The following is a 16,222-nucleotide window of genomic DNA, read 5'->3' on the forward strand; positions in this document are numbered from 1 at the left end:
TTGCTGAAGTATCAAGATGTTTGTGGACATCTTTTCAGATCTCAACAGGGAAGGAAGCCCAGTTATGGGTTCATTTTGCAAAGGGATCACATACAGAAGAAATTTTTTTATATATGGAATTTTAAAGTGATTTTATTGTTGTTTTATTCCAAATCCTTACATTATTGGATAACCTTTAAAAAATGAGTCTTTTCCAGGCTGAAGAGATGACTCAGTGGTTAAGAGCATTTGCTGCTCTTGCAAAGTGTCTAGGTTCAGGTTCTAGCACCAACATAAAGGCTCACAAATTTCTGTAACTTCAGTTCTGTGGGATCCAGTGTCTTCTTCTGTGGTACCAATCACATACATGGTACACACACACACACACACACACACACACACAAACACACATCTACATATCTTTAGTGTCCATCTATCCATCCATATCTTTCAAAAATACTCCCCAAATAACTGCTTTAAAACGAAAAGCTAAGGTATCAGTAGTGTATGAAAGATATGTTTGAATGCATTGACCCAAAGTAGAAAGATTTTGTGGGTAATTTCTAAGCAAACATTTAAAAAGAAGGCTTTACCTTATATCATTCCCAAAATTGAGTGGCACCTTATACAGCTTGGGATTCTTTCCACGCTTACCTTAAATTCTGCCAAAGAAACTGTAGACAGCAGAAGGACCAAGGCCTCTTACAAGCTGGATCCATGTGTTGTAAAGTCTGAAGACCTTTTTGTAGTCCTGGTTGTCCTGGAGCTTGCTGTATAGACCAGGCTGGACTCAGAGATTTGCCTGCTTCTGCTTCTCTGGTGCTGGGATTAAAGGCATGTGCCGTCACACCCTGCCCCTGATGGCAGGGGAGGCAGAACACTGATACAGCACCCTGTAGGGATGACCAGTGCTAGAACGTGACTAGAACTAGCTAATAGATGTTGCGTCCTGAAAAATGGTCATCTGCATGTGTGGTTTATGCTTTCACTCGGCTGTCAATGATGGGAATGTCTAGGACCTGAAGCACCACATTAAATTTGAACTACCTGAATTTAAACAGTATAATTTGAAATTAAATTATAAATTATTCTTAAAAATATATAAATGTAAAGTGAAAACTGAAGCTCTGTTGCATAGGCACTTCAGATTTTCTGTACCAACCATGAAGCTATTTTGTCTACTTTGCACGAATACTTAAGACTCTATATCAGGGCCAAGCAGTAACTAAAATTTGACCTTGCTTTCCAGAGATAAGAGTTCTAAGGCTCATCTTAATTATGTCTTTATCTAAGTGTTTCCTTCTAGGCTTCCCTAGTGTTTTGATCTTGGAAATGTAAGCAGCTGACCACTGGTGTATATTGGCTGCCAAATGAACAGATAGAGAATTGTGAAGGTTTTTTTAAAGAATTTAAATCACTTGTGCAATTTGTGTTCTTACTCGCAAATACACCAGCTTTTGACTCCACACTTACTTGCCCAACACTAATTTCCAGTGCTTCAAAATCAACTCCCTCTCTTTTCAACATAAAATTGGTGAGGGAACATTTAGGAGTTTGATCTTTCAAAACTATGTAACTGTGGCGCGCTCCTCGACCAGCGCGGAAAGACGACCACCACCAGAGGATTCTTCTCAGATCACGCTTTATTGTGGAAGCCTCTTGATTGAAGGGGAGAGCAGGTAGCAAGGGGCCCGAACTACCCTAGCTGTCCGCTTATATAGGGAGAAGCGCATACGGGCTTGCCATGATTGGTTGTCACCAGTCTGCTGACACCAGAGGCCTCGGGATTGGCCGGAGATAGGTTATGTACTGCGCATGCGCAGGGTGCTGCGCCTTAGCTGACAAGAGCATTACTATATATGGAGCTGTTTACCTCAAACCGCGAGGGAGCCAGCGCCATCTTGTAATGGCGTCTGCATTCGGCTCCCCACATGTAACAATACTTTTATAGTTTTCAGATTGAGGGAAGCAGAAAATGGAAATGGTTAACTACTGTGTTCTGAAGTGGTATACTAGAACGAAATATAAGGCATTGCTGAAAATAATGTTTATTTTGCTTATATTACTTAAATGTGAGTTGTATGTTTTTAATTTGGGTTGTGTGACTAATGGGAACATCCTAAAAGAATTACAGTGATTTTGAGCCATTTAAATTCAAACACTATGATTTGAAAATAAATGAGTTATTTGAAAAACATCTAAACCATAAGCTGCCCATTCACTCAACAGTGTGCTGTGTGTTACGTATGTCCTACAGACACGAACAGTCCACCCATTCACTCAGCAGTGTTCCGCATGGACAGTCTTTAAAAAGCTCACAGTATATTCACAGGGCAGGGGAGCAGCGCATTAAGAGCAGAAAAGGCTGTGTTGGTTGATGGTAGCAGTAAGGAAAAGGTTGGGGGTGGGGATATGGAAGAACGGCTGTGGGCAGAGGGGTTAAGAGCAAGACTTTTCTAAAGGAATCAACTTTTAGGGTCAGGTTGGGACGAGGTGTGCTGAGCATTATGGGTAGAGATTTCTCTGTCTGATTTGTAAATATTTTATCAAGTGATGAGAAATTTATATGTAAACATATTGGTGCAATGAACATATTTTCAAAACCTGATTCTGGGGCTGGGGAGATGGCTGTATGGATACCTCCCTTGCAGAATGAGGGTGTTTGGATCCATCCACATAAAAAGCCAGGCATGGCAGTGATTCCCAACAGTGGGAAGCAGCTCTGCCAGTCAGCAAGCTTCAGGTTCACTGAGATTCTATCTCAAAAATAAGATGGCAATGTGTATTAGAGAAATATAGTCAGTGAAGACTCTGGTCTGTGCGTGCATGTATGGGCATACAAGCACATGAACAGTTATACATACAAAAGGTTTAATGGACTGTTAGGTAAGGTTGGAAAAATACAGTAGAAGAGACTAAAGCTTGTCAACACCCCCCTCCAACACACACACACAAAGTTAGGTTGTATGTCCATTACCAGAAAATGCATTTTGTTAGCATATATATGTCACACACATATGTACGTATGTATGTATGTATGTGGTTTTTGGTATATGTACCTCCCACTATTTTAAGGCAGTTCTTCAGACTAAAGACCTCAGACTCTCGCTGGCTAATTTGGCCAGAAACAGTCCTCACATCGTGCATTGACCCTCCCGCAGATGGCAGAGAGAGTAAGATAGAACTCTTTAAAACCGAAACTGAAAAGTAACAGCACTCACCTCTCATAGGGTTTTTCACTAAGCCTAGCCTGTGTCAAGACTTTTGTGTGAAGACTTTTGTCTTCAAGTTCCACACATGAGCAGTAACTCATATTCTTGTTCTTCACTTTTATGTTACTGCTAAAGATAGGCTGTTTCCTCATGGCACACCATGGCTGTGTGAAAAACAGACCACGATTCTCTAGGGGGGAAAACCCACCTTACCAAGTAAGCATGAGTAGTCTAGTGTAGTCTACCTGCTGCAAGGGGAAGGAAGATAGATGCATCCACAGGATTTTTAGGAAAAATTATTTTGTCTTTAAAAGTGAAGGAAAATGGGTTTGATGAACCATTCCTTTTCTTACTTCCAACACTAATTCCTTTAACCTCTCCTCAATCCTTTTTGTAGCCTCTCAACATATTCTAGTTATCCATCTTTCATCCGCAAAACGAGAGGGGGGGTTGATTCTGGCCAGTCCCTTCCATTGTAAACAATAAAACTTTTATTCTTCTTCACAATTTCTTTCGCTTTTTTTTTTAAAGCGTACTTCAAATCCCGAGACATTTTAGTTAAATCACACAGCTTTCTAATGATTCTCTGAGAACCTGGGTGCATTTAACATACATCCTTGTATCCTAACCAAATATTGAAATCTCATTTATTAAATTATTAAAATACTGTTTTCTAAAAAGACCAAAGTCTCCCTTTGGCTTCATTCAGTAAAGGCTCTCGTCAAAGATCTCACAATTACTGCACAGAGGGAGACGGATGGAAAGTAGAATAAATAATGAGATTTCCCATTTTGCGTTAAACGACGAGGAAGACTCCTACCGCTGCGGAAAGCACAGCGGAGACGCTCCGAACTCGAGGCGGATCGGGTCTTTTGCTCTCGGCTCACCCGTTCTAGCCCTAAGGCAATGTCTGTCTAGAACAACTGGAAAGAACGATTCTCGCGAGCCCTGGTTTCCGCGGGGAATCCTAAGCGAAGCCCTGGTCTGACGCATTTCCGGAGCGTCGCAACAGAGGAAGCCGCTCTGGCTGCCCGGAATACAGAGTCGGGAAGATGGTGATCACCAGGTCCAGGCTCTCTCGGACCAGGCTCCAGGGAAGCTCCCAGCAAAAGGTGAACTGGGTCCCGGGTTCTCCGGGTCTCCTCGCCGCTAGGCAGAACGGCCCGGCGGGGCGGAGGAGAGCGAGGAGGAACCGAGCCGTGGGCGCGTGGTACTGCGTTGGGCCGGCTCGGAACTTGGTTGGGTCCAGGAGTCTTTCGGGGCACTTACGAAAGTTTAAGTAGATTGCCTTGCGCAGATGAGGAGGCCTTTTAAGTTTACTGATGACTGCTGGAGAGATGGCTTAGTGGTTAAAAGCACTGACTGTTCTTCCAGAGGTCCTGAGTTCAAATTCTAGCAACCACATGGTGGCTCACAACCATCTGTAATGAGATCTGATGCCCTCTTCTGGTGAGTCTGAAGACAGCTACAATGTACTCACATGTAATAAATAAATAAACCCTTTAAAAAAAAAAAAAGCTTACTGTTGCGACAGTACCAGGGAAGGTTAATTTCAGCCAACTCGACCAAGCCTAGTTTTGGGGATGGGAAGGAGCATCGTTTTAACGTGAAGAGACTGGGAGACTGGCAGTGGTCTCTCTCAGAGCCTCTGATTGTCTTCTGGTGCCATGCTCTTTAGATTGTGTGGTAAGGGATTTAGAGCAGCCCTTTCCTGTATGTAAAAGTCCAGACAAGTAGCAGATTACATGGTACACTCCTAACTAAACACGTGCTCAATTAGTATTTAACTCCCCTGCTCCCTTAGCCTCTATAAATGATTTAAAATTTGCCCCCTTGTTCTTGAAGTAGAGAAAGTTCTCTTTTTAATTCTACTTTCAGAAGCCTAGGATGAGGGAAGTTAAAAATAGATAATTTTATTGTGAGTTTGGCTTTGTTTAGTAGTACCTTCTTAAGTTTTGCTCCTTGCAAATAGGGCCATGCCACCTTTGCTCTTGTCCCTGCTTTATCTAAACTATAATGTGTTTGTTTTGGTTTTCAGAGGTCTGTGCCACAAAGTACTGAGGCACATCTGGAAAGCAGGAAAAAATCAGGATCTGATGGCAGCACTGCTGAATCCCAGTCTGCTGAGGATCAAAGCTCAGTCCTCTCTAGAGGCAGGAACAGCAGAACTACAGGCCCAGCAGAGATCACTGTACTGCTTTCGGACGGAGAGGCCTCAGAAACGGAGTCTCATGCTTCTGGGGTTTCTTCTGTGTTAGAGGTCCAAGAGCCCATTATAAGAATAACTAGGAAACGTCAGGTTGTGGTTGCGCCCACCTCAAAGTCCAGTGTTAGGAAAAAGCAGAAAGTAACCCCTCACCATGAATCCGTTGATGAAGGAGTTGTTTCTGAAGCAGAGTCTCATGTTTCAGGAGTTTCTATGGCTGTACCTTCCACAGAAAGAAGAAGCAGCAGAAATAGGGCTAAATCTCAAAGAGTTTCAAGCCAAGAATCATATTCGGAAATTGTATCTGATGCTGAGTCGTCCTGCTCTGGCATTTCATCATTAGAGATTGCACCGAGGAGGACAGCCAGGAATGTGCAGAAGAAATTACAGTCCCAAGCCGAGAAAAAAGATGTTAAGATTACACCAGGAAATAAAAAGCAAATTGTGGGTATGTCTGTGGACTCGGATGCGAAACAGGCCTCTCAATCATCAGCAAGACCACGTTCTCAGATAAATATGCCGAATATTTCTGATAATGAAACTTATAATAATGACTTTGATGATTCCATCCACAAAAATTTAGGAAGAAAACTGACAACCCAAAACCATCAAAACTTTCATAGCCAAGAGGAAAAACAAGGAAATGTGTCTCTTCAAGAAGTCAGAAAGAAGAATTGTAAGAGTCTGGATGAAGAGGACCCCAAAGAGAAAAAGGTAATTAATGAGAAAGATTCCCCACTGAGTCTTTCTGAAGCTCAAGACACCGGCCTTCAGCAGTCAGTGCCTCAGAATCATTCAAGCACCCCAGACAACAAATCTACATCCCAGCCTTCAAGTCCAGATCGGGAGGCTCTAATAAAATCATTAGAGCGAAAGTTTGCAGTTGTGAAAATAGAAAGATGGAATGAAGAGAGAGGGGGCAGCATAAAAAAGAGTGACTTGGCACACTTCAGTGATTGTGGTGATGAGCCCACAAGTGTAGGTGTCAGTGAGGACAAGAACAGCCAAGGTGGTGTCATTTTTGAATGTGATGCCAAACCATCCAAGTCTGAACTCAGCATGTCTCAGGATATAGATAGTTCTGTTTTATTATTTCTTAGCAGTGATGAAAGCCAACAGTCTGACAGCAGTGAGAATGAAAGGGACACTTTGTGTTCTGTTAAAAACAGTGGCCAAAAGGAGGCATCAACTGAGGACTTGGAAGATACCGCATGTGATGGTGCACTGTTTGTAATTGACAAAACTCCTGGACTGAGTGCTGATAAAAACTTTTATCTAGAAGACAAGGCTCCAAGTGAAGTTGCTATTGAGGAAGAAAAAGAGGAGGAAGAAGAGAAGGAAAATAGTGAAGAAGACTCATCAGACAGTGATAAGAATAAGGATGAGTCTAGTGATGAGGAAGACTTACTCAGTAACACCAAGTCTAAGCTGTAAGTACTACCTTTGAAAGAAAATTGGAGAGGTCACGCTGAGAAGCATGCCTATGACTGCAGCATGACAAGCGTGCCCTTTACTACTGAGCTGTACCTCAACCCCCAAAGTAATTTTTATTAGCATATAATAATGCCTCATGATGGTTTTGTGTGTGTGTGTGTGTGTGTGTGTGTGTGTGTGTATAAAATGTGTTGAAGTTTAAGTGCCCCTCGGACTGGCATCCCTACTGATGCCCCTTTGCCTGGCTAGTCCTCTGTCTACTTCCATGTCGTCTGGGGGCATAGGTGACCCAGTAAGTGTAATACTTCTGGGACTACGGATTAGGGGTTATGTACAGGCTCATGAAAAGCTTACTAATGCTTAACATTGAAGAAAATGTCTCTCCCTCCCAGTCTTCATTAACTGCCTCCAGATCCTCAGGGAGAGGTGGGGCCTCATGAGCTCTTGGACAGTCCATTACAAAATGTGAACTGCTGAGTTTCACATTTCACACCTTGGTCCCACTCATCTCCCTGTACCCGATATGAGGCTCACAAAGAATCTATAAAAAGTTAAAAACAAATCCAAAACACTAACTGTTCTAGTCTTGTGCAGGTAATCAGCAGCTGCTGTGAGTTCTGGGTGCAACTACCATGTCATACCTAGAAGACAGTATTCCGTACCACTGCCCCCTGTCTTCTTCCTCCCGCTTTCACATGCTCTCTGCCCCCTCTTTTGGAAGAGGTGACAGAAATGTCCTATTTAAAAATGGCCGTTTTGAGCCAGTTATTCTCAGCACTTTGGCCCGGTTTGAGTAATGTATATGATATATGTAAGTAGTATAGTAACTGCTACCCACTGCCCCCCAAAAAGTGGGGGAGGACCTGTCTCACCATATCTGAGCATACACCTAAACATTTAGAAAGTATTTTTAATGGTTTCAGCATGTGTAGCAAAAATAGTAAATTCCACACTAGGGCCAACCACAGGCTTTACAATAACAGGTGTGAATGCTGTAAGTGGGCCTCAAAACCAATTAGAAAGCCGTTAGTTACCACAGTAACAGTACAGGAATAGGCTGGCATAGCTTCTCTTGGCAAGTCAATAGTGGAATGTGTAGGTCTGTGGTTGAGTAAGACCAGTGATGGCTTTTCTTCGCAGACATCCTACATGGTACCTTCTAGTACTAAAAGTTTGCAACAGGAAAGATGTTTCCAGCTTGACTTCTGTGTTCTGCAACCAAAGCTTCTGATAACCTTAAGCAGTAGAGTCTGAACATCTTGTTCTTGGTGGGCAACCAAGAGTCGTAGTAATTAGCCTATGTTTTGTAGAGTCTCAAGGACTTCTGTGACCAAAACTTCTAGAGATGAATCTCTCCCAGTTCTAGGAGCATCTTCATTTCATCCGTTTACGAGTCCGTTTTTGATATATCTGTCAATTGGTTGATTTGCCATTAAAGTACAAACAGTAGTATATTAGTATACATTTCAGAATGTGGAAGAGTTCCACCTGACATCTCCCTTGTATTTATTTGTGAGACCTTGGGCAGTTGTATTTTTCTCACCAGTGATAGCTACAATGCTCTTTGGTAATCTGTTAGAAATCATCTGTGGGAGCAGGGAAAATGGCTTAGAGGTGAAAAGCTTGCCATGCAAGTATGAAGACTGGATTCAGATCCCCAGCACTCAAAATAACGGATCGGCATGAGGGCCTGCCTATAATGTGCTCCAGAGGTAGAAACGGCATCTCCAAGGAAGCCAACCAGCTAGACTACCTGAGTCTGTGAGCCCTGGCTGCAAGTGAGAGACCCTGCCTAAATAGAGAAGGTGGAAATGATCAGGGAAGATACCCAAAGTCAAACTCTGGATGCCTGTATGTGCATGCACACCATACACATACATGTAAACACAAACACAAATGTACAAAAGAGTAAAAACAGGAACATAATTTTTATGTTAATTGTAGAAGAGTTGAGAAATACAGAAAAGTATGAAGAAAATAAGTCACCTGTCATTTCATCCATTTTTTTGAAAGCTCTAATGTTTGAGGATTTTTCTTTAGTAGTTGTCTTGTTTAAAACTTGCTAAAACTTAACTAGGATTAATTAACAGGATTAGGCCCTATTTAACATTAGCCACTAGTAATGTGGGCAGCCATATAAGACTCTGTCTTAATAGGTTCCCTACAGTGGTGGCAAATACCAAACAAAAACATGTCTTGGAAAGCATAAAAAAAGATGCCCTGGCTCTGAGGTTTGTTTATTGTTAGAGGCCAACCTGTGATAGATATCCAGGTGTCTCCACCCTGTGAGTTCTGGGGACTGACAAGGTCATGAGTTTAGAGATACTGTGGGTCTTTCTGAACTTTGTCCTTCTGAGTGGGAGCTTGAACTGAATTGCTTTTCTTCAAATTCTTTGTGAAATCAGTGGGTGTGTCACATGCTTAATCCTCTTAGAAGATCTTGGGAGTCTGTTTGGACTTCTTTGTCAGAGTTGATCCATTATTTATCCCAGACTTTTCTAATGAATACACTTTTATTGGGTGTTTCAGGAACTACAGTATAAAGATAAGATGCTCTGTATCCATTCGTGATTTTTAAATGCAATCTTGTTTTCATTTTGTCTTAATTCATCTAAGTGATCTTTTCTCTTTTAGTCTGAAATTAACAAGTAGCAGCATAGACCCTGGACTGAACATCAAGCAGTTGGGTGGTTTGTATATTAATTTCAATGTAGACAAACTGCAGTCTCACAAGAAAACTCTAACCCAGATCAAGGAGAAAACGAAAAACGAGGTAAGCTACAGGAACTGTCCCATCTTCAGCCCTTGGAAAGTGACTACTTTTCTTAAGGCAAAACCACATCTTTTCTTGCCAAGGAAGTTGGAGAGGGGTTCTGGGAGGTGTCTGGAGTAATGGAAACAAACAACTCAAAGTCAAATGGTGGGTCAAGCTGGCAGCTTATATTCCACTTCCAGACTCCTTTCTCTAAGTTCCGCTCTCTGGAGATCTACAGCCTTCTCTCTTTAAACAGCTTTCTCTTGCTATTCTAAAATCTTCGCGGGATAGCTCTCCTCTGGCTGGTTATTAACAGAGTCTTTTATTTTACATATCAATCCAGTCTTTTACTCTAGACCTCCTTTTGATTATCTAATGAGTCAGCATCCACTGACCCCTGCACCTTAATTTTTAGTAAACAGCAGATACACATTCCTTTTAACTTTGCCAAAGTTCTGCCTACCTCTGTTAAGCACCGAAGATAAACTAGCTGGGTGTGACCCCATCCTGAAATTACCATTTCCACCTCTCCTGTTCTAACCTTGCTCTGTCCCAGGCTGTTCCTGAACTCAGGAATCTGCCTGCCTTAGTAAGCTTCTACCGCCAAACAAAAAGCTCCTGGGATTACCACTCCCTAAATACTTGATTTTCTTTTTTGTACCTTTCTGAAGGTTGCCTCAGAGTACAGCTGCCTTTGTCCCTTTACATTTGTGAAGCCCTTCATAATTCATATTGCATCTTATATTTTGCATGGTTGAGAAACTATATATTTTCAAACTCATGTTTTTAGAGTTCTTTTCCACAGCCTTAAGGGCCATCTTGGAAGTCCCAGCTTTTACCATTTTGATGAGACATTAAACACACCTTTACCTCCTGGACTCTGATTATCATGGAGTCATTAACAGGACAGGTCATTCCTTGAAGGAAGAATGTAAAGTGTACATTATATAACAAGCTTTATGTCCATCTGCATTCATGGAGGTCCATGCCTGCTGGCCCTGTTCTGGGGTAAAAGTCATGTTATTCTGTCCTTACTAAGGCCATGCCAGACCAACATTCTGCTCTTTTTCCATCTTATTAGAACAGTTATTTATGAATTTTATCTGTAAGAGATGCTAGTTGAAATATCAGCATTATTTTTTTTCATCCACCACTTAATGAATCCAGGGAGTCCTGTTTTCTTGTATTCTTTTAAAACATTCTTATATGCGAGCGTTTGAGAGAGCAAGAGCCAGGTGTCCTCGCCCGGTAGGTTCCAGGGATCAGGAGCAAGGCCATGAGGTTTGACAGGGAGTGCCTTTAAAGTGCAAAAATCATTCAGGAACAGATCAGTGGATTTGCCTATACAAAATGTAAAAGCCTATGTTTAAGTGGGGAGGAAAGAGAAAATAATTTTGTATTTTTGTAGCTTCTGCAGAAAGCTGTCATTACACCTGATTTTGAAAAGAACTATTGTGTCCCACCATATAGTGAGTCAAAGCATCGACTGCAGAAACAGCGCAGGGTAAGTTGAGACTTAATATTCAGATTGCTTCTATGTGCTTCATCTTTGGTTATATAATACTGCAATTATACACTTAAGCTTTATCTGTGGATTGGTCTATTATAGATTAGACCAGAGTTCTTAGATACTGAGGAATTGGGTTCTATCAACATTTAGTATGGTTTTTCAGCCGAATGGCACATGTAAACACAGTATTTTTGTTTGTGTTCAGAGGTGAACCCTGGGGTCTTGCACATGTAAGCATATGACGTGTTACTGAGCTGTTCCTTGAGCCCCACAAATGCAGCTTTTGAAAATTACCTTAAGCAGTGACAGCCAGCATACAGGGTCACCATCCTCATTGTGTGGCTTTTAAATACACTACTGTAGGCTAGAAGCTCTATGCAGAGTTAATACGGCCAACTTAAAGCTCTGATCCACTTAGTCTGGCACATGGGGAGAGGAAAGCAAACCATGTTTTAGTATTTGAACTAATAAACGGGTACAAAAGGCACAGATACAGAGCACACTGGCATGTGGCAGGCACTACATTTTGGATGAATGAATTAAATGTTAGAGTTTTCAAAAGAATAGCAATTTTGTTTTGTTCTGGACTTGAGTTAAGTAGTTTCTAAGACCCTTAAGATAAGTAACTGATTAAAAAATAATGCTTATGTACCACTTCTAAATGATTTCACACATTTCCTCTGTGTGCACTGTGAGACACACAGTGAAAGCTTGGTGCTCTGCCAGAATGTGTTGCAGATTTTTTGGTTTTTGACTTAATTCTTTTTTTTTTTTTTTTTTAAGTATCCTGGGGGTAAATGCTTACTGTAAAGTTAGGGTTTGGGTTTTGTTTTGTTTGAGACAGTGTCTCACATATCCTAGATTGGCTGTTGGGATTACAGATTATCTTAATCCTATTTTTACTGCTGCACAAACATTATGACCAAGAAGCAAGTTGGGGAGGGAAGGGTTTATTCAGCTTACACTTCCACATTGCTGTTCATCACCAAAGGAAGTCAGGACTGGAACCCAAGCAGGTCAGGAAGCAGGAGCTGATGCAGAGGCCATGGAGGGATGTCACTTACTGGCTTGCTTCCCCTGGCTAGCTCAGCCTGCTTTCTTATAGAACCCAGCTCTACCAGCCCAGGGATGGCACCACCCACAATGGGCTGGGCCCTTCCCTCCTTGATCACTAGTTGAGAAAATGCCTTACAGCTGGATCTCATGAAGGCATTTCCTCAACAGAGGCTCCTTTCTCTGTGACAACTCCAGCTGTGTCAAGATGACACAAAACCAGCCAGTAAACAGGTGTACATTTCCATGCCCTTCATGCAGTGCTAAAGATTAAGTCCAGGGATTCATTCATGTTTGCTGGGCAAGAACTCTACTAATTGAGTTACATTCTCAGCCCTTGTAAATTCTCTCCTTCTCAGATTCCCATGGTAGCTCAGGTTGGTATCTTGAATTCACAATCATCCAACCTCAATCTGTCCCAAGTATTGAGGGTACAGGTATACACTAGCACACCCAAATAATTCATACAATTTTCTGTTTTATGATTTTAGGGGAGGTTACCTTTTAGCACAGTAGGCAAGTGTGCCTAAGGGGAAATTAGTCCCTATACTCTTAGGAAGTTAAGAGCTTATTTGGAGGGCTGGAGAGATGACTCGGTCGAGAACACTTGCTGCTCTTACAGGTGACCAAATTTTGGTTCCCAGCATCCACATCGTGTATCTCATAATTTCCTATAACTGCAGCTCAGAAAATCCAACACTCTTTATCTCCACAGGTGCCTGCACACCTGTGCATGGACACAAGCATAAAAGTGAAACAAAGCTTTTTTTTTCTTAATTTTTTAACACTTCTATTTCAGAAAGAGCGACAAAAAACAGCCGGTGATGGTTGGTTTGGCATGAAAGCTCCAGAACTGACAGATGAACTGAAAAATGATCTCAAAGCATTAAAGATGAGAGCAAGCATGGACCCAAAAAGATTTTACAAGAAAAATGACAGAGATGGTTTCCCTAAGTACTTCCAGGTATGATACTTAATAGTGGTTATGTTCTGTGGAGAGTAGCTTAGCAATGTTGTGTTTACTATTAATATAAAGGATTTACACGTACATACCAAGCCTGTGGTCAGTGCCTGCTTAGGCTCTATACTGTCTTAGAATACAGCTTGAATAGCTACCATGTTGTAATGGGTCTTCCATGCAAAGAGGTAACATTAAACATGGCATCTGGGATCAAGGGTTCCTCTTAAATTCACAGTATCTTTGTGTTTGAATGTATGGGTAGTGCTAACCTAAGAGCAAACGTTCATTCAGGATGCAGACGGGAAATTATTGTTGCATTCCTCTTCCTGTAGAAGGTAGAGAGGCATTCAGATGTTGCTTGTTAGTGTTTCCTGGTGAGCTGTTTCCACTCTTCTCAACCCTCTTCTGCTCACTTGGGTTTTTAGTTTCCAAGTGTCTTTCCCTCTGTCTTCATTGTAGCTAGTCTATATTCAAAAAAAATTATTTATAATTATAAATTCAAAATATATTTGTTTTCAGGCTGTACTTCTGAGAAACTTTGAGTAATTCTTAGTGACTTTTGGGGCACTCCATTTTACTTCCATTAGACCATCATAATCTGTACCCAAACTAGCCTGCCAATTTTGTTACCAAGCCAATTGTAGCCTTCAACACACTCAGTACTCAGCTGTCTTGGAACTTGTACTGTAAGGGTCTGAACCGCTGACTCACTGTGCATAAACAAAGACCGTTTATTCTGCAGAAACATCCAGCATTTGAGGGGTCAACCATTCTCCAAAATGGCCACCCCAGACAAAGGCATACAGGCACCTTATAGGGAAGTGGGGAGCTCCAAAATTTCATTGGTGGATGCTAGGGAGGCGATCAGTGGTCTGCAGTCCTATGTCACAACGTTCGGTCATGTAATGAAATGGGGCTGTCCAGCATAGATGGCCCATTCTGAGATCTTTCCCTGGTTTTTGTGGTTTCCCCCAGGCTATTCTTTGGGAGAAGGTTTTATGATCTTGTTCTGGATTTTATGGTCTGTTCTTAGAGCTGGTATTTTATGATCTAGTTTCTGGGACTTAGGGTTTATTCCTAAAGCTGGTGCCTTACGGGCTTTTTAAAAATCAGGCCTGGTCCTCAAAATGGAGACAAACAGGTTTTATATTACCCAGTCTCTGCTGTTCTTTGACTTTATTCTCTCTTGTTTGCTTGGTGGACTTTGAACTATATAGAGCCAAGTTAAAATGTTTAGCATTCTTAACTCCTTTAGTAAACCAGGTCACTGTCTTTTCCATGGATGTCATTTGTACTGTAATGTTTCTAGTTTCTGTCTGGCTGTCCTTAAGATTGTGACCCCTCACTGGCACAGACTAGGCTGCTTTGGTCCTTGTTTTTCCATCCCCTAAGCAGAGTGCCTGGCACATAATCATCCTATGACTTCAGTCAGCTGGATGAACAAATGTAGACCTTTTATTAAAACAGGTTCTAGGCAGGCAGTGTTTATAACCTCCAAAATCAAGTAGGCATGTAGAATTTATATGTACATCACTTAATTAGAAAGCACAGTTTATATTAGATTGTGCTATTTACCACAAATTTACTGTTTAGCACTGAAGTATATAAAATTTGGAAGTACTGCACACTCTAATAGGGAAACATCAGTAGTACCAGTGTACTGGTTAATAACAGGTTTTTGTTTTTATAAAGTGGCATAATTTTAGTACATGTGTAAAATAGGTTGTGCTTTCTGTTCCTTTCTATAAGAAACCTTTAGATCTACACTGGAATGTGGGGCAACTTAATATCCGGGTACTGCATGATTTATTTCCTTCCATTTTTCTTAGGTTGGAACTATCGTTGATAATCCAGCCGACTTTTACCATTCAAGAATTCCCAAGAAACAGAGGAAAAAGACTATTGTGGAAGAACTGCTGGCTGATTCTGAGTTCAGGAGGTAATTTACATTTTATAATGTGTGTTTTTATTTAAGTACATAAAAGTTTGTAGATTACATTTGGTAACTACGTTTTTATGAGAATACCACAACAAAAGTAATTTGGTCTTTGGCATGAGGAAGCCAGAGCCTCCTTTCTGCCATTTACCCTTTTAACTGCGCTTGCACCCTCATGGGAACGAGGCTGAGGGGAAGTTGTGCCTTACTGTCTGTGAGAACACTTCTCTAACAGACCTGTTATCTGGAGAGCAGACTTTGAAAATCGTTGCTCTTTGCTTTTTAAGGTTTTAGCTTTTGTTTTGTTTTGAGATAGGGAGTCTCACTGTATAAGCAGCTGTCCTGGAGCTCAGAGATAACTGCCTCCGGCCTGCCCACTACACCTCCAGTGCATAGGAAGCCGAGTAAAGGACATTCAAGGCCAGCCATAGCAAAACATAGTCTCAGAACCCAATGGCTGCCCTCAGCCTCCTCCCTAAAGCTGTATTGACTGCTAATACCTGATATACTCAATACATCATGCTTTAGATTTGAGCATAAAGGTTTGTTTTTTTTCTTTCAGATTTAATCGAAGAAAGTATTCGGAAATCATGGCTGAAAAAGCAGCAAATGCAGAAGGAAAGAAGTTCCGGAAAAAGAAGAAATTTCGCAACTAAAATTAACAAAGCAAACTGTAGTATTTTATAAGATCTTGATTTGCTGAAGGTTATCACATAATTTATATAAATATGTATAAATAGTGATTTCTATTTGGAAATAAAGATTACTGACAAAATTAATTGTGTGCCCCTTGGAATAAATGTGTATGTATAAGATGATATGTCTGGTTTTAGACTGTTAAAGGAAAAATGAATGTCAACTATTTTAATGTTTGTCCAATTAACAGATAAATAAGCAGTACAAAATCAGTTATGTGTAAAGAACTTTTGAGGACTGCTAAGATGGCTCCGTGGTTAAGAACACTGGCAGCTCTTCCAGAGATCCTGAGTTCAGTTTCCTGCAGCCACGTGGTGGCTCATGACCATTTGTAGAGGTATCTGATGCTCCCTTCTGGCTTGTCTGTACATGCAGACAGAGCACTCCTGCATTTAAATAACAAGTACAAAACTTTTTAAATTACAAAAAAAAATGTGTAAATGTTATAAAACTGCTGGTGTGTGTGTGTGTGTGTGTGTG

At 41.2% G+C, this 16,222-nt stretch overlaps 1 protein-coding gene across 1 annotated transcript; it reads left to right on the forward strand.

Annotated features, from left to right (window-relative positions):
• Positions 1 to 4,202: 4,202 nt before the first annotated feature.
• DNTTIP2 (deoxynucleotidyltransferase terminal interacting protein 2) lies at positions 4,203 to 15,789 on the forward strand. The gene is made up of 7 exons (XM_080915130.1): positions 4,203 to 4,303; positions 5,230 to 6,827; positions 9,466 to 9,604; positions 10,995 to 11,090; positions 12,949 to 13,113; positions 14,940 to 15,049; positions 15,609 to 15,789. Exons 1-7 carry the CDS (start codon positions 4,244 to 4,246, stop codon positions 15,700 to 15,702), a joined length of 2,262 nt encoding a protein of 753 aa, XP_080771256.1. The 5' UTR covers positions 4,203 to 4,243; the 3' UTR covers positions 15,703 to 15,789.
• The last annotated feature ends 433 nt before the right edge of the window (positions 15,790 to 16,222 follow it).

Source organism: Micromys minutus (assembly GCF_963924665.1).
Source record: "Micromys minutus genome assembly, chromosome: 4".
Lineage (NCBI taxonomy): Eukaryota > Metazoa > Chordata > Mammalia > Rodentia > Muridae > Micromys > Micromys minutus.